General features: G+C 40.4%; 1 protein-coding gene across 1 annotated transcript in view; it reads right to left on the bottom strand.

Annotated features, from left to right (window-relative positions):
* Positions 1 to 1,959: 1,959 nt before the first annotated feature.
* LOC129763176 (homeobox protein slou) overlaps positions 1,960 to 24,060 on the bottom strand; it is a 50,197-nt gene continuing 28,096 nt past the window's right edge. The window contains exons 3-5 of the mRNA XM_055761987.1: positions 2,903 to 3,059; positions 2,519 to 2,642; positions 1,960 to 2,457 (exon numbers count right to left, since the gene is read on the bottom strand). Coding sequence (XP_055617962.1) covers positions 2,239 to 2,457; positions 2,519 to 2,642; positions 2,903 to 3,059 — 500 coding nt within the window. The 3' untranslated portion in view covers positions 1,960 to 2,238. The remainder of the gene's footprint in view (positions 2,458 to 2,518; positions 2,643 to 2,902; positions 3,060 to 24,060) is intronic.

The raw sequence follows: 24,060 nt of genomic DNA, 5'->3' as shown, positions 1-24,060 counted from the left end.
GAAACGGATATATATACCCGTTTATATATATATATATATATATATATATATATATATATATATATATATATATATATATATATATATATATATATATATATATATATATATATATATATATATATATATATATATATATATATATATATATATATATATATATATATATATATATACAACCATTCCATGCCAAACCGATATAGTGGTTCTCAGATTTTCGTCAAAAGTGGTTGTTTTGTTCTTTATCGCAAATTTTGAGAGCCGTATTTTATTTATTTTTTTTGTTAGGGTGACCATTTCCATTTAAGGGTGGTCCAAAAAACCACTGATTTTTCAAAGTTAGCCGATGTTCGAAAAAATATTTTTTTTCATATTTTTCCACTACAAAAATTATAACTTTTGATCTACTGGACCGATTCAGATGATCGACATATCAAATTGAAGCCAATGAGTATTGTTTGAAAAAATATTGCACTCTAAATAAAAATGGATTTTGTTTTCGTAATTATTGGTTATATTTGTTTTTTATGGCTTACATCGTTTCGGGACCAAGATTGCCATATTTTTTATATTTTTTCCTGAAAGCTGAGGTTTTTTCTCTTAAAATATCCGAATACCAGAGAGGTTGTTATTTATCGTTTTCGAGTTATGGGTTTTCAAAGTTAACATGTTTTCAGTTTTCGTTCAACATTTCTATGCGACTAGACTGGATGTATGTTATTATAATTGTGTTATTTTTTTTAAAAAAGCTAGCTAGTAGGCTTTAGTTTAATATGTCGATTATCTGAGTCGGTCCTGTAGTTCAAAAGTAATAAATTTTTGAAGAAAGTCATTCTTGGGGAAAAAAAGGAGAAATTTTTGGGGATTTTTTGGACCATCGGTGAACTTTGAAAAATCATAACTCAAAAACGAAAAAAATGCTTCCCTGGTTTCGAGATATGTTATGTGAAAAATCCTCAGCTTTCCAGAAAAAATATAAAAAAACTATAGCACCTTTGGACTATTAAATAAATAAAAAACGAATACAATCAATAATAACGAGAACTGAATTCAAATTTTTTGCAGGTATAGTATTTTTTGTGATTGGCTTTAATTTGATATGTCGATCATCTGAATCGGTGTAGGAGTTCAAAAGTTATAAATTTTTGAAAAAAGTCATTTTTAGTAAAAACGCGAAAAAATGGTTTGTTTGGACCACCCTAAAATGGAAATGGTCACCCTAACAAAAAAATAAAAAGTACGGGTCTCATAATTTGCGATAAAGAACTAAACTACCACTTTTGACGAAAATCTGAGAACCTAAGAAGAATAATGAAAAACATCTTTTTTGAGAAAATTCCGTTTTAAGTGTTGATTACGAAATAAAATCAAAATAAAACATTTTTTCAACAGTGCATATTTTATCCATATAGCCCCAATCACCTAAAATATTACGGAAGACACCAAATCAATCGGGCCAACCGCCTCTCAGTTATATTGTTCTGAAATCATCAAAATGTAGATGTGTAACTGTAGTCAACTGAAGAGTTAAAACCGTTTTGACTAATCCTATGAATCGGGCATTTTTGTGCACTGATTGTGAAGAGCAAATCCCGTTTTTCGAACATACTTAAACCGCATCATTTCACCGACCAGGATTAACTTGTTGGTTCTAGTGAGGTTAGCCATACCGTCGGATTCGTTGTTCACAGATTCGTTATTGAGTTAGAGGGAAATTCGAGCTTTTTTAAAACGCATACTTTTTTTTTCGATGCATACTATCTGCAGTTGGTCTTATATATACGCAAATTAAAGTCAAACACAGTTATTAAACTATTGGATACCAGACCGAACACAGAGTCGACGTTTCCAGTGTATTGCGAAAAACGGAAAAATATAGGAAATATGTGTGATAGTTTGAAAATGAAATACTGAGTCTGATATATTTGAAATAATTTATTTTTAAAATTATAGCTGAGATTCTTTTTTATGATTTAAATTTTTACAATATTTACATGACTTCTTACATTCACCGAACTTACATACTCTCTCTAATATTATCTACTTATCGCTATGATTATATACATCACCTTAATGAAGCACTCAGTAGTACCGTGTTAATTTTGATTTTGTATCGAATGAAGTGTTCGTTTTTTTTTCTCTTAATTCCATACCTTTGCACAATCCTCGCCTATTAAATTAAATTTTCCTGACCTAATGGGTAACAAATCAACAGAATGGCCAAGCCGAGTGTATGTTTTATGAGTGTGAATGGCCAAGATGATGACCACCCAATGGATGGAAGTAAGGTCCATACGGAGGATAAGGAACAGCATGCGGGTAGAGCAGACTGCTTGCGTACGATCCGGGCCCGAATGATCCTCCGCCATTCGGTGGTGGCACTGTTGGGCTGTTCACATCCATTCCTGGATTTTGCTTTTTCCACTTGGTGCGACGATTTTGAAACCATATTTTAACCTGGGGATATTGTATGGTTTAATAATGTTTGCTGTGCAAAAATGACCAGAAAAATATTAACCTGTGTTTCTGTTAGGCTCAAACTTAGCGCTAAGTTCAGTCTCTCACAAACCGAAAGATATCGGGTTGTTTTGAATTTGTTTTCGAGGGAAACCAACTGCTCGTAGGTGAATGCTGTTCGTGCTCTGCAAGGAAAGTTAACAGACATTGGATTACTCAGTAACACTTTTCGTTGATGTTTGAGCTCTTAAATCACACAATATTTATATAGGTTATAGAGGGTGTTACGATCAAAATTTGGTTGATCGTGCTTTCATAAAACCAGGACAACCCTTATTTTTAGAAGCATTTTTGTGTTATTCAGATATCGTCTTTTCGTGTATAAGTATTCACCAACTGTTATACGGGATTATCATGTGGAAATATGAAAAGCCTCGAGACTTACCTCCTTGGTTTAGAGCTGTTTCCCTGTGATTTTCCATCCCCGGATCGACTGCTGGTGCCGTCCTTTTTCGAGTCGGTTTCACTCGCATGGTCATCAATGTCGCTGCCCATCGTATCGTCACCCATCTCATCCTGCTCGATATCGTTCATATCTTTAACTAAGCATTCGGCCGTTGCATCGAACGCGCATTGAGAAGACCGAGAAAGAGAGGAACAGAGAGAGAGAGGTGGAAAAGAAACATCAGTAAACAGATCATTAATTAATTTCACGCTTCAGCAGCGCGTGGCATCTCGTCGTCATCATGGGTTTCGGCACGACATAATAGCTACCGAACTAGGAGGAGCCGCCTATGTTTCGTAAGGAAGCAGCTTTGAGAAGATTATTATTTATGGCAATTATTTTATGATTTCATCGATTTCGTTATAATTTTCACGTGTCAACGTTGTCGATTCCGATGATGGCGCGAGCCGCCGCCTGCGGAATTTGTCGTGCTCAAAGCCATCATCACCTAAATAAATTTTCCAACGTTTCATTATCACTGTAAACGTATCAATTTTCTCGAGTGTCACAATCTCGTGAACAGTGGCGCAAAATTGCTCGAGGCCGGAAGTGACACGGGGTGTGCCAAGCTGGGAGATTAGAGAAGCGACGAAACTGTTGACAAAGTTATGTCTCTTTCGCTTGTTGTTGTTCGGCTCTTTTGCTCATAAAATATCGATTTAAATATGTGTTGATTTTGAAATTGAGCTGTTTGCTAATGAACTCTTTCGACTGAAGCACAATTGGGATAACGGGTTGAGATGTCTTGGGCGGTTTTGTTTTTAGATTTAAACTCACAAATGCTAGTGCCGCAGGGATGAATGAATGAGGGTTTCACGTATTTGTTATTGTTCTATTGATTGACAAGGATGCCACTATAAAAGTTATACTCCTTTAGTGGCTTTCATAAATATTTTGCGTGAAAAAAGTAGCGCTACTTTTGTTCTTTTTTGCGTACACTCTTTCAAAGAGTTATGTACTACAGGAGTTGAATCTACTAGAAGTGTCTTCATTCGTTCGAGAACTCGCGAGCTGATCGGACAAGTTTGAGAATCGATCCGATAACGGTGTTTTTTTTTCACGCAGATCTATATTGTGCTTTTTTTCATCAGTGCTTGGGAGTGAAGCGAGCTCAATTAAAAGTGGTGCACGATCGAGACGCTGAGGATCCAGTTCAGATCAACACACATTCATCACACGCTACACAGCAGCGGCAAGTAGAAGTTTATTTTTCTATTGTTCCATATATCATTCCTTCAACCTCCTGTGTACGATTTACACCATTGTCCAACATTGTATTTACCAAATCGGCAAGCGTTGGCATTAGGGGTGTACATCTTTCTTACATTACCGTTGAACTTTTGTTGAAACTTTTTTTCATTTTTGAATTTTATACAATAAAACATTGAAATAAATATAATTTATATATACCTTGAATACAAATATAATTTATTTACTCATTTATTTTTTTCTATTTTTTATTATTATTCTACACTGTTCACATCGAACAGGTGACTAATTCATTATTATGGCTAAGGGTGGGGAGGATCCCCCATCCACGTCATTGAATGTTTCTGATGCTGACCCACCTCCTGAAGAGCAGGAGGATGAAGCAGACGTTGAGGAGGAAAATTCTGTGTATGAAGTAGAAAGTTCTGAAGATGAGGAAATTGATGAAAAACATGATTTTCGTCTAAAGGAATACCCGGAGGGATTCAAAGGTCCATTCATTGTATACTTTAGACGAAAATCAAAACCTCTTAATGTCATTCGCATCTCAAAAGAACTAACGCAGAAATTTTCCAATGTTACTGAAATTACTCGGATGGAGCCAGACAAATTACGAGTTGTCATCTCCAGCAGAACCCAAGCGAATGCACTAACGCGCTGTGATCTCTTTGCGATTGAGTATCGCGTATACGTACCCTGTTGCAACGTTGAAATAGACGGTGTAATAAACGAAAAGGGTTTGACTCGAAAAGAGATACTCGATGGTGTCGGTCGCTTCAAGAATTCCTCACTTAAAAGTGTGAAGATTCTTGAATGCGATCGACTGAAGTCTGTGTCACTTAAAAATGACAAACGAGTTCTCAATCGGACAAACTCTTTTCGAGTGACATTTGAGGGTTCCGCTCTTCCAAACTACGTTGCAATAGGTGCTCTTCGTTTACCTGTTCGGTTGTTTGTACCCCGGGTAATGAAATGCAACAAATGTATGCAACTCGGTCACACAGCCGCCTATATAATAAACAACGTTGCGCAGATTGTGGAGAGAGTCATGATGGGACTTCTTGCGCAAAAGAGCGCAAGTGTCTTCATTGCGACGGGGCCCCCCATGATCTTTCTCAATGCCCGGTGTACATACAACGAGGGGAAAAACACAAGCATTCCTTAAAGGAACGTTCCAAGCGGACTTATGCAGAAATGCTTAAGAGTTCCGCCTCAACGACTCAGGACAATCCCTACTCCATTCTGCAGAACGACGAGCCTGTTGCAGACGCTCCCAATGCAGGAAGTTCCGGTACATCGCAGAGTGCCATTAGGAAAAGAAAAATTACTTCTTTTCCATCACTCCCCAGAAAGAAGACCGAAACATCCCAAGTTGGAATGAAACCTCGTATCGAACGTGCTGAGAATAGACCGAAGCAAGTACCTCCTGGTTTAAGCGGTTCTTCTACGCACCAGGGGTCCTCAGCACTTCCCGGAGCAGAGCCCAACACGTCTGTTCCTTTTTCGCGGTCGAGGTAACAGCCACAATCTGGCTTGCTTGCGATTTCTGACCTGGTGGACAATATTTTAAATGCTTTAAATATAAATGACCCTCTTAAAAGCATAGTATTATGTTTGCTTCCGATTGTGAGAACATTTTTGAAAGAAAAATGTGGTTTTTTAGCAGCGTTCATTTCCCTCGATGCCTGATTCAGTGCAAGAGGTCAAGGATTTGACCACTGTAATACAGTGGAATTGCAGAAGCATCATCCCTAAACTAGATCAATTTAAATTTTTAATTCATAGTTCTAACTGTGATGTATTTTCCCTCTGTGAAACATGGCTTTCTTCAGCCGACGAACTGAATTTCCACGATTTCAACATTATTCGCCTCGATCGAAATGACTCGTTTGGTGGCGTACTATTGGGGATCAAAAAATGCCACTCCTTCTATAGAGTCACTCTCCCATCGATGACAGGCATTGAAGTTGTCGCTTGCCAGACACAAATCAATGGCAAAGACCTCTGCATTGCCTCGATATATATTCCTCCAAGAACTATGGTTGGCCGCCATCAGTTTTTTGATATCATCGAGGCACTGCCGGAGCCGCGGCTAATCTTAGGTGACCTCAACTCCCATGGAACAGCATGGGGTTCACTCTACGATGACAACCGTGCCACTTTGATTTATGATCTGTGTGACAACTTCAAATTGACAGTTTTGAATACTGGGGAAGCAACTAGAATAGCTAACCCTCCAGCACGGGCAAGCATGCTAGATATACCACTTTGCTCTTCTTCGTTATCCCTGGATTGCACGTGGAAGGTAAAGATCCCCACGGTAGTGACCACCTACCAATAATTTTATCGATCGCTAATGAATCAAGCTCTCGTGAGTCAGTCAATATTTCGTATGACCTCACGAAAAATATTGACTGGAGAAAATTTGCAGAAATAATATCTGAAGCACTTGTTTCAATGCATGAACTTCCTCCACTCGAAGAGTATAATTTTATATCGAGTTTGATTTACGAAAGCGCACTTCAAGCTCAAAAGAAACGTGTTCCTGCTACCACTTTCCAACGTCGTCCTCCATCACTTTGGTGGGACAAGGAGTGTTCAAAGGTCTACCTTGAAAAATCATCCGCTTTCAAAAAAATCAGGAAAACTGGATTAGTGGAATGGTTTCTAAAGTACCAAGCTCTAGAAGCCAAACTAAAAGGTTTGATTAAAGCAAAAAAGCGTGGATATTGGCGGAAGTTCGTCAATGGTTTGTCAAGGGAGACCGCTATGAGCACTCTTTGGAATACGGCTAGGAAAATGCGTGGCTGGAACCATACAAACGAAAGTGAGGAATACTCTGACCGTTGGATTTTTAACTTTGCAAGGAAGGTTTGCCCCGACACCGTTCCTGCACAAAACGTCGTACGCGACATTCCACTTCAAAGCGATTATGAGAATTTTTCGATGGTGGAATTCTCAATTGCCCTTCTCTCATGTAACAATTCAGCTCCGGGGTCGGACAAGATTAAATTCAACTTGTTGAAGAATCTTCCCGACTTGGCAAAACAGCGTTTGCTGAACTTGTTCAACAAGTTTCTGGAGCTGAATATTGTCCCGCATGACTGGAGACAAGTGAGAGTGATAGCCATACGGAAACCCAACAAGCCGGCTTGCGATCACAATTCGTATAGGCCGATTGCAATGTTATCCTGTATTCGTAAATTGTTAGAGAAAATGATTCTACTTCGTTTGGACAAGTGGGTCGAAACAAACAATTTGCTGTCAAATACGCAGTTTGGCTTCCGCCGAGGTAGAGGGACAAATGATTGTCTCGCGCTGCTATCTTCTGAAATCCAAATCGTATTTGCTCGCAAAGAACAAATGGCTTCCGTTTTTCTCGATATCAAAGGGGCATTTGATTCAGTTTCCATGGAAATTCTCTCAGAGAAGCTTCATAATCGTGGACTTTCACCAATTCTTAACAATTTCCTGTACAATTTACTGTCAGAAAAGCACATGATTTTCTCTCATGGCAGCTCGAAATCTTCTCGTTACAGTTTTATGGGCCTACCACAAGGCTCCTGCCTAAGCCCCCTCTTGTACAGTTTTTACGTCAATGATATGGATGATTGTCTAACTAGAGACTGCACGCTGAGACAACTTGCAGACGATGGAGTTATTTCCATCACGGGTACTAATCCCGTCGTTCTGCAAAAGTCGTTGCAAGATACCCTGAACAATCTGTTCACGTGGGCCCTCAAGCTGGGTATCGAATTCTCTACGGAGAAAACTGAAATGGTCGTTTTTTCTAGGAAGCACGAACCCGCCCAATTCCAGCTTCACCTATCCGGCAAAACGATCCAACACTCTATGTTTTTCAAATACCTGGGTGTATATTTTGATTCTAAGTGTACCTGGGGGAGACACATTGCGTATTTGAAACAGAAATGCCAGCAAAGAATCAATTTTCTCCAAACAATTACCGGAACATGGTGGGGTGCCCATCCAGGAGACCTCATTCAGTTGTACAAAACAACGATATTATCAGTGTTAGAATATGGCAGTTTTTGCTTCCGATCAGCTGCCAGGATTCATATTCTCAAGCTGGAGAGAATACAATATCGTTGCTTGCGTATAGCCATGGGGTGTTTGCATTCGACACATACGATGAGTCTCGAAGTTTTGGCAGGAGTACCCCCGCTTACTCTTCGGTTCACAGAATTATCCTACAGATTTCTCATCCGTTGCAAGATCATGAATCCATTGGTGATTGATAACTTCGAAAATCTACTCCAACTGATTCCTCAGTCAAGTTTTATGTCTTTATACCATGAGTACCTTACCCACGACGTGCACCCTTCACCAGGCATCTCCAACCAAGTTTGCTTCCCATACTTTTGCAATTCCTCTGTCATTTTTGATCTGTCCATGCGACAAAAAATCCATGGAATCCCAGATCATCTACGCTCAGATTCTATTCCGCCGATATTTTCGGCAGAATATGGGGGCATAGTTAGATCTGATAAAATGTTCTTTACTGACGGTTCATTCATAAACGGGTCCACTGGCTTTGGCATCTTCAATGAAAATTCCAGTGCCTCTTTCAAACTCAAAGATCCTTGTTCCGTGTATGTTGCTGAACTGGGTGCGATACTACGCACTGGGGATCATTGAAACATTGCCCATCGACCACTATTTTCTTATTTCAGACAGTCTCAGCTCATTAGAGGCAATCCGCTCAATGAAGGTTGATAAACGCTCATCTTATTTCCTAACAAGAATAAGACAACTATTGAGTGTTTTGGTCGAAAAATTATTCAAGATTACATTAGCATGGGTTCCCTCTCATTGCTCGATTCCGGGGAATGAGGAAGCGGACTCGCTAGCTAAGGTGGGCGCTTTAGAAGGCACTCTTTTTGAAAGGCAAATTGCCTATAATTAATTTTTCCACATTCCTCGTCAGTATACGCTCGTAAGTTGGCAGCGCATGTGGAGTGGAGATGAGTTCGGTCGTTGGTTACACACGATTATCCCTAAGGTCTCGACGAGGGCATGGTTCAAGGGATTGAATGTAGGTCGTGATTTCATTCGCGTGATATCTCGGCTTATGTCCAATCACTACAACCTAAACGCGCATCTCTATTGCATTGGGCTCGCAGCAAACAATCTTTGTGATTGTGGCGATGGCTACCACGACATCGAGCATGTTGTCTGATCGTGTATCCGGTTCCATGCTGCTCGCTCTCAGCTCTCTAGAGCACTAAGAGCACAAGGCAGACAATCGGATATCCCCGTCCGGGATATCTTAGGTAGCCGTGATCCTGATCTTCTGCTTCATCTATACCTGTTCCTCAGAAACGCCGATGTCAACGTTTAATGATGTTTCCTTCGTTGTGTCCCCGTTTCATATCCTTCCTATCCGATCGATAAACTTTTACTTAGTCGCGGCAATACATACACACACTCTTTACAGACACACGGGCCAAAGGCTGTGCAGTCCACTGATCATTCAACAAGAGCCAAAGGTTGTACCGCTCATGACAACTCTACACGAACTGATGATTGCGCCGGCTAGTGACCATTCTATCCTGGATTCCTCGAGTCGAGAAAGACGCACCACGCTAGATATGAGGTACAGACTAGGGGGGCGTTGCTGATTAATGGTCAGAGTACAATAATTATTATTGTATCTCCAGATACGTTTGCTTCATTGACTTTGCTTTTTCAAAATGGATTGCTCGTACCAGTTCAGCGAAAGTTCGACATAATCCCATTGATATGATGATTTCATTGGGAAACGTGGAAAGACCAGTTCATGGCGTACTTGTCATGGAAGTCTTTGATAGCCTTTATTTTCCCCGAATGATTCTGTGTAACGAGCGTTTTAAGCTTAGCAAAATGCAACGCCTGTCCGACGAGAACCTCGACCAGTTTGCCATTCGGTTGCGATACAAGACGAAGGTTTGTTAATGAACAAACCCGATCAACTTTGTTATGCCTAAGAAAAACTTTCAAACGCCAAATACCACAGGGTTTCGGAGCTCATTTCCAAACCGACCGAAAATGCCCTGCACGTAACTCACGTTGTAATCAATGCAGATTGTGACATTATGCACGGTGCTGTAGGGAACCCAACCAGTTCGAGCGGAGGGAAAGGAGGTATCGGGATGATCGGAAACTGAAATCTGTGCGTGAGGTAGATGATGTTACCAAGTTGGGCTCTGTTGAGGGAGTAATCATCAGGTTTGTTATAAACACCGGAGCTGACAAAGATGTACTTAGTAAAGAAGATTGGAAAACACCCAAGCGGATTGAATTTGTTGCGTCCGCGAAATTGCGAGTTACGAGTTGCGAAATTCAAAAACTCCAGAGCAGGCTAACAAGCACCATAGCACCAATAAGTGTTTTAACATTTGCATTAAAAAATTTGACAATTTTTACCGATTTTTCATGGTGAAGAGACCACTTGTGTATCGTCAATCATAGTAACCCATGAGTTTTCAAACAAAATTTGACAGCGCTATCAGTTGAACTGCGGAAGTTATGGCGAAAACAGTAAGGCAACTGCGCTCCAGAATTTGTGCATAACAAGACCTTCAATCCGTTGCGAAGAAAGTGGACATCATTGGGGGTCGTCGTAGCCACATTGTATTCCGACAACATGGACTATGAGCGCGTCATGAGACGCCATGGTCTAGGCAAGATGAGCGAAAACGGCGAACTGCTTGCAGAGTATTGTGACAGCGTGGGAGAAAGCCGCTCCAACCGGTAATCTTCACCTCCTCTACGATGTTTCACGACGCCTAAACGAGCAGCTGCTCGCGAGCAAACAGTCACCAATACACCAGCGTAAGCCATCATTGCGTGAGATAGAAGCAGCAATCAGTACGAAATCCAACAAAGCTCCGAGGGTCTATCGCATATCAGCCGAGATGCTCAAAGCTGACTCCGCATTATCCGCAGAAACCTTGCATCATTTAGTCGTAAATGTCTGGGAAATTTCAACTTTACTGGCCGACTGGATGCAGGAAATCTCAATCAAGGTTCCAAAGAAATGGGACCTGATAATTGGCGAGGCAGCATGCTACTGTGCGTAGTTCTCAAAGTCCTGTACAAGGTAATCCTAAACCGGGTCAAGGAGAAGATAGATGCGACGCTCCGACGGCAGCAGGTGGGATTTAGAGCTGGTAGGACCTGTAACGACCACATTGCTACGCTGCGCATTATTATCGATCAGATCAATGAATTTCAGGAGTCTCTTTACCTGGTGTTCATCGATAATGAGGATGCTTCCTACCACCTCAACCATGATAACTTCTGGAGCGCCCTGAGACGCAAGGAGTTCCGGATGAACTGGTGAATCTAGTATTAACGCAGTACGAGGCCTTTGCGTACAGAGCATTGCACAACAGAGTCATGTTTTACCCAATCCGAGTCACGGCTGGTGTTAGGAATGGCTGTTTACTTTCACCACTACTATTCCTCATCGTCATCGACGAGATCATGGTGGGCACTATCGGCCGTGAACCGAACCATGGGCTCCTTTGGAAGGCTATTATGCATCTCAAGCATCTCAACAACTTTGCTTTTGCTGATGACATTGCACTAGTATCGGCGTGGCGCTGCATATCAATACAGAGTAAGCTTGACGATCTTACCGCATGTTCTTCCGCTGCTGGCCTGAAAATTAATGTCAGCAAAACGAAAGGTTTAGATGTCAACACGGTAACGCCTTCCAGGTTCACAGTAGCTGGGCAAGCAGTGGAGAGGGACGAGAGTCTCCAATATCTTGGTAGCTAGATTGCGTCTGATGGCGGGACCAACATCGATATATGCGCGTTTATCAAGAAGGTGAGGGCTGTCTTTGCAAGTCTGAGGAAGACGTGGAGGTCAAATCAGAACAGAACACCTAAATCCGATTTCTTAATTCCAACGTAAAATCTGTGCTGCTTTACGCATGTGAGACGTGGGGCGTATCAGCAGAGAACGGGCGGAAGCACTAGATTGGAACCCACGAGGACATCGCAGACAGGCAGAGGTTCCTGGCGAAGGAGCCTCACGAACGAGATTAGAGGAGTCAACCCAAATTTGATCTGGACACGGGTCAAGGCGAGAGCTGCGGATCGCACATGATGGAAGCTTCTAACGAAGGCACTATGCTCCTAGCGTGGAGCGCATCAACAATAAGTAAGTATAATCTTATTTGAGGATTATACACTTCATCCAACGTTGCCCTAGTTAATTGATCCCTTCAGAATAATAGGATTTTCCAAGTCGGAAAAATAGCTTTTCGTTTTTGAGACCGTTTGACCGTGACCGTGATCGTTTGAATAAAATTATTTTACCGACAGCAATTTCTTCAAATCGGGGAACAAATAGTAGTCCGATTGAGCCAAGTCTGGAGAATAGGGGAAGGTGAAACGAGTTAGAACCCTATTTCCATTAATTTTGCTACCACAACTACTGAGGGGCGAGCTGATGGGTTGTCATCAGAGATGCCAACCTTTCTGATTTTTCAGGATTTTCCAGACTTTTTAGCACGCTCCCTGATATCCTGACGAACACCCAATTTATCCTGATTTTTCTGAAATGACCCTGATTTTTCCTGATTTTTGTACTCTTTACATTATTCGTAATAAATATACTGGTTTTCATCCCTAATTTTTCTGTCATGATAGTTCTCCGGTTCACACTTGTATATATATTATATTAAGTTAAATTCTCTAGACGCAAAGCTGAATTTAATTTTTTTTATCTCTACTCTCAAATGTTTCGTGGCTTTTCAAAACAGTGCTAGAAAATTTCATGAAACCAGGTTGTAAGACGAATTTATGAAATTTCAACGCTTATTAGTTCTTTTACATATCCGGTCTTCGCCCGAAGAAAAATATATTCTGTTTCTGGTGGGGTTTGGAATGGATTCTGTATTATGAGCTACTACCAAGCAACCTGTTTCTCACATGTTTCTCAACCCAATTATGAGCATTCCTGATTTATCCTGATCTTTATTTTCATTCTTCAAGACTTTTTAAAATTATAGTTGGCAACCATGGTTGTCATAATGGAAATAATCGCTTTCCTCGATTCAAACGAATGCCAAACTTAAAGAAACTGATCGATGTTCTTCCAAAGATGCTGCTCGTTAGACATAACTTCGGTACGCATCAGTAATACCATCTCTGACTTTACACGGACTTTTCAAACGACCCTCGTATAAATGCCCGTGATATTCAGTCGTTCTTCGAAAAAGCGAAGACCAACTTTTGGGAAAAGCCCCCAAAGCCGATCTTCACCCGAAGAAAGTCATATTCTGTGTGTGGTGGAATTGGAATAGACTTCTGTATTATGAGCTTTTACCAAGCAACAAGTCGATAAATTATGACAAGTACTGTCCACAACTGGATGAATTAAAAACTGCGATCCAGGACAAACGTTCAGAGCTAGTCAATAGAAAAAAGGATCGTGTTCTACCGACATTACCAGACGTCACGTATTTTTGACCACCCGACAGCATTTTTTGTTGTTTGGTTGGGAATTGCTGCTCCTCCCGCTGTACTCACCAGATAATGCTTCTTTAGATTATCAGGTCCCTGCCAAATTTTCTCAAGAGTAGAGCTTCGACTTTTTAGGTTGCACCTTTGCCAGTTATACAACAAGAACCAGACAATAAGATATGGCGAAATATTGTGAAACAGAATGGTGCATTAATAATTGAATAATACTTTTAATTTTATCCTAAAATCACCACTATATTTCCGGAAATCTCTGATTCATGGTTCTGACATTGAGTGGCGAAAATGTTGAATCAACTATCTACACGATGAAGCAAATTGTTGAAACCATTTACACACAATAAATATATTTTAATGTGTATTGGCTTTTTAACGGTTAGAGCAAATGATGTGTTCATTTGATTTGATTTTTCAATAGCAAATTTAATTTTTTAATTTTTTTCTGTCCGACTTATCATTTACTTTTTTCCGGTTCGAGTCGTACAAATTTATTAGAAAAAAAATTCAATGCTATCGTCGCGAGCTAAACTACCTGCACCATTCGATCGATTATGTCCCTCAGGTCATTTTCATTCAAGCGAACGGGACTCGTTTCACTTAGCTCCCCACATGATGCAATGCGATGACGATGCTAGCCGGAGTACCCTTTTCTGAGGGCAGATCATGAGTGGATTGTAACACGGGCATTAGTGGTAAAATGGCTCTTCTATTCTATGGACCCTTCGAAATGCCATTGCCAGCCTGGCCATATGTACATATATTTTTCCCACAAACAGCATTGCGTGCGAAAGAGCGTGGTGTGTGATACGCAATCAGTCAAGTCCTCTCGCGGTGTGGATGCTCGCCCCCCTCCTCCTATCTGCTGACATTAGAATCTACAATGTGTGTGCGTCTGCTTCAACCGCCGAGGTGGAGTGTTTTTGTTTTAATGCCAAAGTGTTGATACTATAATTAATTTACATCGAAATAATTATCAGCGAAATTAACTGACCGTGAAACGGTATCCCCAATAGATGTGATCCTGGCCGGAAGCTAACTAAATAGACATCACCGCGCAAGAGTTGGGGTGGAAACGATTATTGTCTTGTGGCATTGCAAATGGTTACTAATTAGCTGGTTTTCTTGGCATAGGTGTCTGGCACTATTAATTACAGCTAATTAATTAGTGTCTTGCGTCAGCCAGCGATGGATTAAGATTTATGGTTTGATGGATTCCATCTCCGGACGACTGCAAGTGACTCGCGGTTGACTGCCAACTCTAGCCAGAATGAACTCTGTTTTTAAATCGTAAAGGGCAGAAATACACCGAACAACAAACGATTCAAGTGATTTTCAATTAGCGTAAACGATCATCGTGCACAATCATTTCCCTGCGGACGGGTGCTAAAAAGTGCTTATCCTCCAAAACGAAAGCAGACATAGGTCGGACGACCCTTCGTACGGCTGCTCTGCTCTCGGAAATTAATTCAATTTGATTTCAATGAAGAAAAGGACATGTGTTCTGCGGGCGAGGGCGAGATGTTTAGTGCAAATGTGACAAACGCACACGAGACAATCATTTATCATATCCTGTCACTCCTCTCGGATTTGAAACAAACTATTGTTCACGCAACAAATGGACAAACGCGGCACGGGATGGAATCGTTAATAAGCGTTACGACAATGAGGGCAAAATGTCTCCAAGGTTCGAAATTTCCCTTGGGACTCGTTACAGTATGTTTCGACATTCTGGCCGAGAAAATGACATGAAAAAACCCGTCAATTAGTCGAGGCTGAGTTTGTTTAACGAAGCGGTTTCGATGATTCGCTACTTTTTGACGAACAAATTGAATCTCGCTCCGGATTTGTGGAAACAATTCAGGAGAAAAAATAGAAGATTCCTCCCACTTACACGGTAAAGTATACGGAGTTTTAATACACCCAACATAAAAATCTAATTTCACATAAGCGCGGATAGTTCCGTTATCGCAATTACATTCAAAATCTCTCCATGACGTTATGAAAAAACATACTTTTTTTCATTGCTCTAGGATCAGATATAATCAACAACCGTATTTTGTTTGCTTTAATTGCTTCGCATTTCTGATTCGTTGATGATCGTTCATTTTCCATATAAACATATATTTGACAAAGCACTCCAGGCCAGAATTGCCAGCCTTCCAGTTTTCCCTGGATATTCCCAGTTTTTCACAAGTATGCCAGCAGAACAGACAAAAACAAACAAAAAATATCTAGATTTATAATTTTTTTTATGGTTTTATCCAGCTTTTTCATTTTATGTTGTCTGTTTCATGTTTTTTACTCCCCCGAATTAGATTTTCTTTTCTGCCCAGACTTATTTACACTAGAATGTGTTTGCTAAAATCGTTAGTCACGCGGTGACATTTACTGGAAAGTGTTGTCAAACGTATATTGGAACGTTACGAACCGCATCGAATTTATTTTGGCTGTTGATAAAATCAACGTAAGATATATGACGGTTAAAATAACCTTTCGATGATTGTTTCTGCACCATCAAGACCTTGGAGAGAATGGCGAATTGATGACATGTTAATTTCCTAACCGAACACAGGAATCTGCCAATTTGCTTTCCGGTCAGGGATGGGTACGAATTCATACTTAGATGGCCGGCAACCGAACATTAATTCCAACTGTCCTGAAAACTCTAGCAGGAGAGCTCTGTAAACCATTTGTCGAACTGAACTTCAAAGGAATATTTAGAGTTGTTTTCAGGGTAAGCTCCCATCATAACCTTTCAATTTCTGCAAGAGATTCGCCAACATCTGTCAGGTGTTTTCGGTAGAAAAAGCCGGTATATACGATACTGGTAACTAACCGACACCGGCCACATTCCTAATGTAAGGTCCCTGACATAGTGGCATAGTCGGCTACGAAACGGCTGAAATTTTTTGCTGGATACGGACAACTAGTAACGCAAGAAGTACCACTGGTCGACTCGAAGCTGTGGATCAACGATCACTTCAGTACGTTTTGGACGGAAAAAATATCCGCTAAAGTGAGACAACTCGTCCGGAAGATAAAGGGTTCCTTCGGGAGCTTGGAGGATGTGAAAGTAACGAGGGAGCAGCGAATCATGTCTAATTCTGGAACCGGCCAATAGGGAGCCTTTTCGGGCACTCTGTGATGTATGTCAGGTCCACAACTCGGTCGATCACTTCGATTGCGTTTACCTGAAATTTAGAATTTCAGAAAAATTTACATCCGAGCATTCGAGAGTTGCTTGGCGACGACTCTTGCCCCCTTGCTCTGATTTCAGAAAGTTGCTCAGTAACAAAAACTGTAAGGGGTTGTGCCCAGGACACGACCGCATTTTTGTCGTAGAACCACGGATTTATATTATTGAATTCGCTTGTTTATTATTTCGGATATTATTTTATAATGTATCGCAATTTTTTAAATAACTTTTTAGTTAACCGTTTTTTAACGGCGATTCTAAAGTGCTTTTAGGTGGGAAATATACAGCTGAAATTGGAACAAACTTGTTCCGCCGACGGTGAATTTCAAATATTATTAGGATAAGTACATATTGTGTGCATGCTGATAATTATTGTGTGTTTTCAATCGAATAATAATCACGGCTCTACGACTCGCTATCGCTCAGGATAGCCACCGTAGCTGCTTGTGTTGTGTACGAGGGTCACTATTTATATTTCGGGAATTGGCAACACTGATGTCATGTGAGTTCATCTGACGGTTCTATCGTAAAGTTTGACATTTTTGACGATATACGTGAAATCAGAAAATCCCAACGACGCCAGCTGGGATTGAACCCAGGCCGATCGGATTGTGAGGCTGTTACGCTAACCACACAACCACTGGCGCCGTCGATCGGTGGTTCGCTCCGCAAAAAAAAGCGGCCGATTATGTTGGAATTAAGAACTTATTCAGTCAGAAAGATCAACCAACCCCCAGTTATGATTTACGGGTACCTGAATACTCTGCAGAGAAGTGAAATATATTTATAAGGAAATTGATCGGAAACGGATAAAATCCATCAATTAGCTAATTCATGGAAAAAACGTTCGGACGTGAGCTTAAGTCTCTGTGACTTTAATCAAGGTTCGAACATGTTCATAATCCTTTCCTGGTAATTTTTTGATTCAAATCTAGTTGGAAAGTCGCGAAATAGGTGCTAGTTAATTAAGTAATATGCATCACACAAAAACTCTTGTTCGTGAAATAGCTTGCCTAACTGTTTCACGAAGATCATGTTAGTTCTATAACATATTTCGCGCTAGTAGAAAGATCGCAACTATATTGAAATCATCTACAAGAACGCCGATTGATAATGAATCCGCTTGTGCTGCAAAGAAACTACGAATGTAAACAAGCGATGTTTGCCCAACAGATGCTCTGCATATATGTGTAGCAAGAGCTATTTTTGGAATGAATATAGTCCGCTCGCATGGCTTGCTGAATTGAGACTGTGATGTCGAATCGGGGATGGCTTATTTATACCAAATAAGTTGAAAACGGGTATAAACGAATGTATTAGTTGCTCGTTCTTGATGGTACGGGTAGAGTTAGTACACAAATCGGCAGAACAAATGTATGGAAAAATAGGAATGCTTCCAGTTTTCGTAATTTTGGACCAGTCACAAACTATAGTATTGTAATGTATGGCATAACAAACAAATCTTAGAGAATTTCCGATTCGATTGGTATGCAAATGGTCAGAATCCATTCGCAGCAATAATTGTTATTAACGTTAACTTTATGTCATTAAAACGTGTCCTGTTTGCCACCCTTAATGAAAGACGCAGTTCTACGTCAAAAGTAGATCTTCTCCGAGAACAATCAGCACCAGTATAACAAGCGGACATCTTCGCCAAACGAATCCTGTAAAAAACCGCTCATATCAGGGTTCTCGTAAAAAATACATCTATTTTGGACAGGGTATGTCCAGAATGAGTGAATCGCGGCAGAAAACAACTCTAACAGAAACAACCGCTCAGAAACATAAACATATAAACCTGTGTACCACCATATTGCCCGGGTAGCTTGAATATAGGATACGATCCTTTAGCAAGGTCCGAACGAGTTTCTAGGCGAGCGTCGGACGGCCTACGTTTGCCCGGGTTTGGACATTTAGCGCGAAAAATCATAACTCGTACACTCGCGCACAGACCGTCTTATACCCATGATGTTCTTCCAGCTCCACAATATTTCTAGACTACTAAACTTTTTCTGAGGGGTTGTTTCTGTTGGTGTTATTTTCTGGTGCGATGTATTCCGGGAACCATTTTGGAATTGTGTAATTGTTTATTATTGGCCCCAAAAACGAAAATCAAAAAAGAAGAGTTCGCTGACCCAACGTTTCGAAAGTAATCTTTTCGAATACGCATTGTGTATTTCTAATATCCGTATTTTTAGCGTTACGTAGTTTGTGCGCCACGTCTCAATGCAGGTTGATCAAATTTTATCTGACAAAAAGTGTCAAATTTTTAGCTTCGGTCAAACAGTGTATGAGCCCTCTAAGCACTAATTACAAATGACATGAGGAATACCTATGCTGAGACGACGAAATTCCACAAAGAACGTTAGGGTCTCTCTCAGCCAAGAACTAATAGAAAAGTGATGTATGTAATTCTACGTTGGGAAAAAAAATTCTAAAAAATATATGTTCTGTATGAAATATGATATACACCCAAAATTGATTTTGACGTAGGATTACGTATTTCATTTCGGTACCGGGGTGCAAGTTCAAAGTTTCGAAAACGAGAGAGTGACGCTGGACTGCAAGGTTTTGAACGTTAATATCTCTTTTCCGGCTGAACGGAGTGGTATGATAATCATTTCATTCGAAAGACAAAATGTCCACGAGTTATATGGTAGTAATTGTTGACCCGAAAACTTGTTTCAATAGCTTTAGAATTGCTTAGGAAACAGGTTATTGAAACTCGCATACGCTCTGGAAATCCATTCAGTTGATGCGGCGACTTGCGCTTCCAAAGTTCCGCGGTTGTGGCACTGCAGGAAGCCTATTCGAAAATTCCAATTTGTGTGCTATCCCCGCAAAACACGTCACATCATGCCCAAGGACATTCAGCTGGCCCGTCGTATCCGTGGAGAGCGTGCTATTACCTTAGCATATAATCAACGATGGGTGCCATTCATTATGGATTTGATAATGAAAAATACGAAATATATGACATGATGTAGTGGATATTTCTCCATATCGAAGAAATCACTTTGATGAAAAAAATGATGCATTATAAAATTATTTGTGTGTGTGTGTGTGTCTGTCATTTGTATATTCCTTTTTTAGCGTTAATCATTCTGCTTCGGATCAACAGAATGGTATGATAATCATTTCATACAAAAGATAAAATATTCAAGAGTTATATGATTGCTATTTAGCGACTCGAAAAATTGTTTCAATTTCAAGCTATTGAAACAATTTTTCGAGCTTTCAAAACAGGTTAGCGCGCCCAGTTGGAAACCCATTAATAATCATATTGGAATGTGAGATGGTTTCGCTCTCAGGCTGAGCTACAAATATAATGAAAACAATGTGAAAGAGGTCGAGTATTCATTCAACACTATCTGGGAATAAAACAAGACCGCAATCGATAGTCGTTTCTAATTTGCGCTGGGTATTTCCTCGGAGGACTCGATTCCTCCTTTGAGCATTAATAATCTCTTTCTGGCAAAACGAAGTGGTATGATAATCACATTATTCGAAAAATAAAATGCGGAAGTTATCTGCTAATCTCCTTTCAACCTCCAACATCTCTTCTCCCGCTTGTCGTTTTTCAATTCCACTTCTCCTCTGCAGTCGTACTTAACAAAGCATTTTGCGAAAACCGATGTATCGATGATAATTCGATACCGATGGGTACCATTGACTATGGATTTCATATCAATATTTGTTTACGAATGCTGCAATCGATGGTCGTTATTGGGAAGTTGGAATTGTTGGGAAGGGGGTCTTATTTTTACTGTGTAATTCCGAGGAGGAATCCATTCCTTCTCAAGTGTTAATAATCCTGCCCGGATCAACGATGATTCCAATTGTCGTGGCTTGGGGAGTCTAAATGGCTAGACGAAGTGGTGTGATAATCACTTCATTCGAAAGATGAAATGTCTAAGATTTCTATGTTTGTTACTTATTGATTGCTAAGTCAACGTTAGTCCTACGTCCATTCTGCGGTTTAATCAAAGATATAACCCACTTCTAGTTTTTAGCTCATGTTTTGTCATCCTGATTTATTGCATTAAATGAGCGTAAAAATGACAGAAAATGCCATGACTCACAAATACTGGTAAGCATTTGTATAATAAATGGTACGGCAATATAAGATTAATACGAGCGAGCGAAACAAAATACACGTTTCAAATAAGCACGCATTACTTCGCCACATATGTACATGGCCCAGACCGAGATGGATATAGTTCTCCTTCTTGCTGGAAAGTGTTTTATAAGAGTAAAATTAGAAAACACTTCCCAACTTCAATTTGTAATTAGATGTAATATTAACACGCTTCTGCGTAGTAGTATCATTAGTCATGTGGATAGCGTGGTCGTGTAAAACAGTATATGATTCCAGCCGGCCTTGATTCGATCCCCGTTGACGCCGTTTGAACTTTTTTTTGTGCAATCCCAGAAAAGATGAAAAAGAAAAAAAAAGAAATGTCTGCTTCCATACATAGAAACATTTGAAAGCGTTGGGGGACATATGACATTATTTGCCTATTTGACGCTTCAAGGCAGGAAATGACATGTTTTCTGTCGAAAATGAAATGATTTCTGACAACGCTAGTTTGGGTGTACATATCAGTTAATATTCGATTGTGGCTATTGCCACAACATTATTGAAAAGTTTCTCATAAGATTTCCAATTCAGAATGATGGCGATCATTCATTATGGAAAAGTTTCTCGAATCTTCAATAATTAGTGAGGATCTGCCATCACACATTTCGGCACCAGAACGGTCACCATTTAGGCATATGCTGCTACTGCCATTCTCCCAACCGTCAAACCGCACCAAGGTGCGAACGAGTTCCGCTAATAATAATCCTCATCAACATCCGACTCGAAACATTAGCTGCAAATAATATACCGTAATTAAACTATAAATTTATTATCGCCATACGTTTGCGTGTTTGTGTGTAGACAAAACTTATTATCATCTCAACACTGTAAATCCCCACATGGTACTGTCGGCGGTCCCACACACGGCCTGGCATTAGCGTTCGTTCGTGGAACAGGAGGTAAACCGACTGACCCTACTCTGAGCGAGGATAATTATAAAATTTCGATTAATTAACACGCTACTAGCATTACGCCACTCGCGCTTTGTCAAACCACAAACTTCTAGTCCTAACATCGGGATAGTCTGAGCGTACCTCCCGCACACCCCAACCTCTTAAACCAAACCGTTTTAATTTAATGGCGGAACCTATTTCGGAAAACTTTCTCTTCCTTGCTATAAATTTATATAGAAGCTCACAAGTCAGCGTGGTCAACGGCGGAAAGCCGAATGCCGAAGAATGGGGGAGAAAGAACAAACAAAAATTTGAATTTTGGAATTACTGCGATCACGCTTACTCTCGTGGGGAGCTTTACACTATCAGACAGCGGAGTTTTCCACTCACACCAATGTGGATATTCCCCTTAGAACGATAAACACAGTGCCCGAAGTAGGCGAGCGTAAATAATTGGACATATATACTCATACTCTTTCAGTCGTATTCGGTCGCACGATGTGTCGTTATGTTGGTATTTTCTTGATGGGGGAGGTAAGCATTTTCCTCTGTCCGATTCACCAATGAAATGTGCAAATAGCACCGTAGAAAATTATGTGTGTGTTAGTATATTTTTTTCGTGGTGTAGAGGAGAGAAAGTTCCATCTTTTGGAACATGAGAGAATTAATATTAAAGACAAAATACTCTCAGGGCCCTCAGGGATCGATAACAAAACGCTGATGGCAAGGCACAAATGATTGCCGGGGAAACGGCTGAGGATGGCTGGTGTTTATATTGCATAATTATCATTCAGATTCGTTTCGATGAGGCTAAGGACAAAGTTTCCCTGCTGCCACCAGCTATAGGAAGACCCTCTCGAAGTCAATTACAGTACAATCCCCTCTTCAACTCCGGCTTAGTCGGTTTCCCTTGAGCCGGCAGTCTAAATAAAGGCTGAATGCCCACAAATTGGACACGAATTTTGTGAATAATAAAATCGCAATCAGTGAAGATGACCAGTTGGGGATTTAGAAAATTGTTCTCTCTAATCTCTTGCAAAACTCAAATCGGTTAACCAATTGGTTCGTTCCGGGACGTATTTATTTAATTAGCCATGCAAGTATGCAGATGAGGATAGAACCAAAGACAAATCCATCTCTTCGGTTCGCATTTGAAATGTTTGTCTGGTGGTAAGTGGTAAGAGAGTGCACCGTAATCCCGATGATCGAATCATCAATTATTCAATTATTAATTCCTTGATCCATCACTTTGGTAGCAATTCTTTGTAGGGGTCTGCACCACGCTCGTTGCAACTCGATGAGCCGTATGGTTACGAACATATTATCCTGCATCATTCGTTGGGCTTGATTTTGGTCAGCATCGGAGCTGCGACCGATGCTTTTCCGGTATTTACAAGGGCAGTCCGATAAGTAGTTAGCCTACAAAAAAAAACAAAAATTTTGAAAGTGACGATTTATTTCTCAACATAGTCTCATTTTAGCTCGATACACTTGACCCAGCGATGCTCCTACTTCTTTAATCCATTTGAAAAATACATTTTCTCGAGGTCTGCAAAATAGGCCTCCGTGGCGGCGATACCTCCTTATTCGACTCAAATTTCTGCCCGGCGAGTGACTTTTTCAAGTTTGGAAACAAAAAAAAATCGCACAGGGCCAAATCTTAAGAATACGGTGGATGGGCAGCAGTTTGTAGTGCAATACGACCATTTTGGCCGTAGCGACGGCGGAATTTCCATTTTTTCCTTTTTTCTAAATTCCGCGGACACGCTCGCTTCCACACACGGTCGAAACAAAACTGCGAGTTCGATTCGGCGGAAATTTTGACAGTAGCCGTTTACAAGAATATACTACACGGAAAGTAATCTCTCTTGCGATACTGACACCATCGGGCGATGAAGCTAAGCACTTATCGGACTGCCCTCGTATGTGCATATCAACTGTAATGGATTTTTACTCCAGAAAAGAACCGCTTTCTGTGTAAATTATTGTTTTCCCCCTGGTTGAATAATCGCTTCATGATTGTACCTCTGGACTGTCTAGAACCGGATAAGGCGTTAAACAAGTTAGTAGGCGGACAATCATGGTTTCAATGTTATAAAATTGCAGTCGGTTGAATCGCCAAATCTGAACCGAATAGAACGTTTATGGAGAACACTTATGAAACA

Source organism: Toxorhynchites rutilus, chromosome 1 (assembly GCF_029784135.1).
Source record: "Toxorhynchites rutilus septentrionalis strain SRP chromosome 1, ASM2978413v1, whole genome shotgun sequence".
In the NCBI taxonomy this organism is placed as follows: Eukaryota; Metazoa; Arthropoda; class Insecta; order Diptera; family Culicidae; genus Toxorhynchites; species Toxorhynchites rutilus.
The sequence above is the reverse complement of the archived record's forward strand: the minus strand, read 5'-3'. Positions and strand labels throughout refer to the sequence as shown.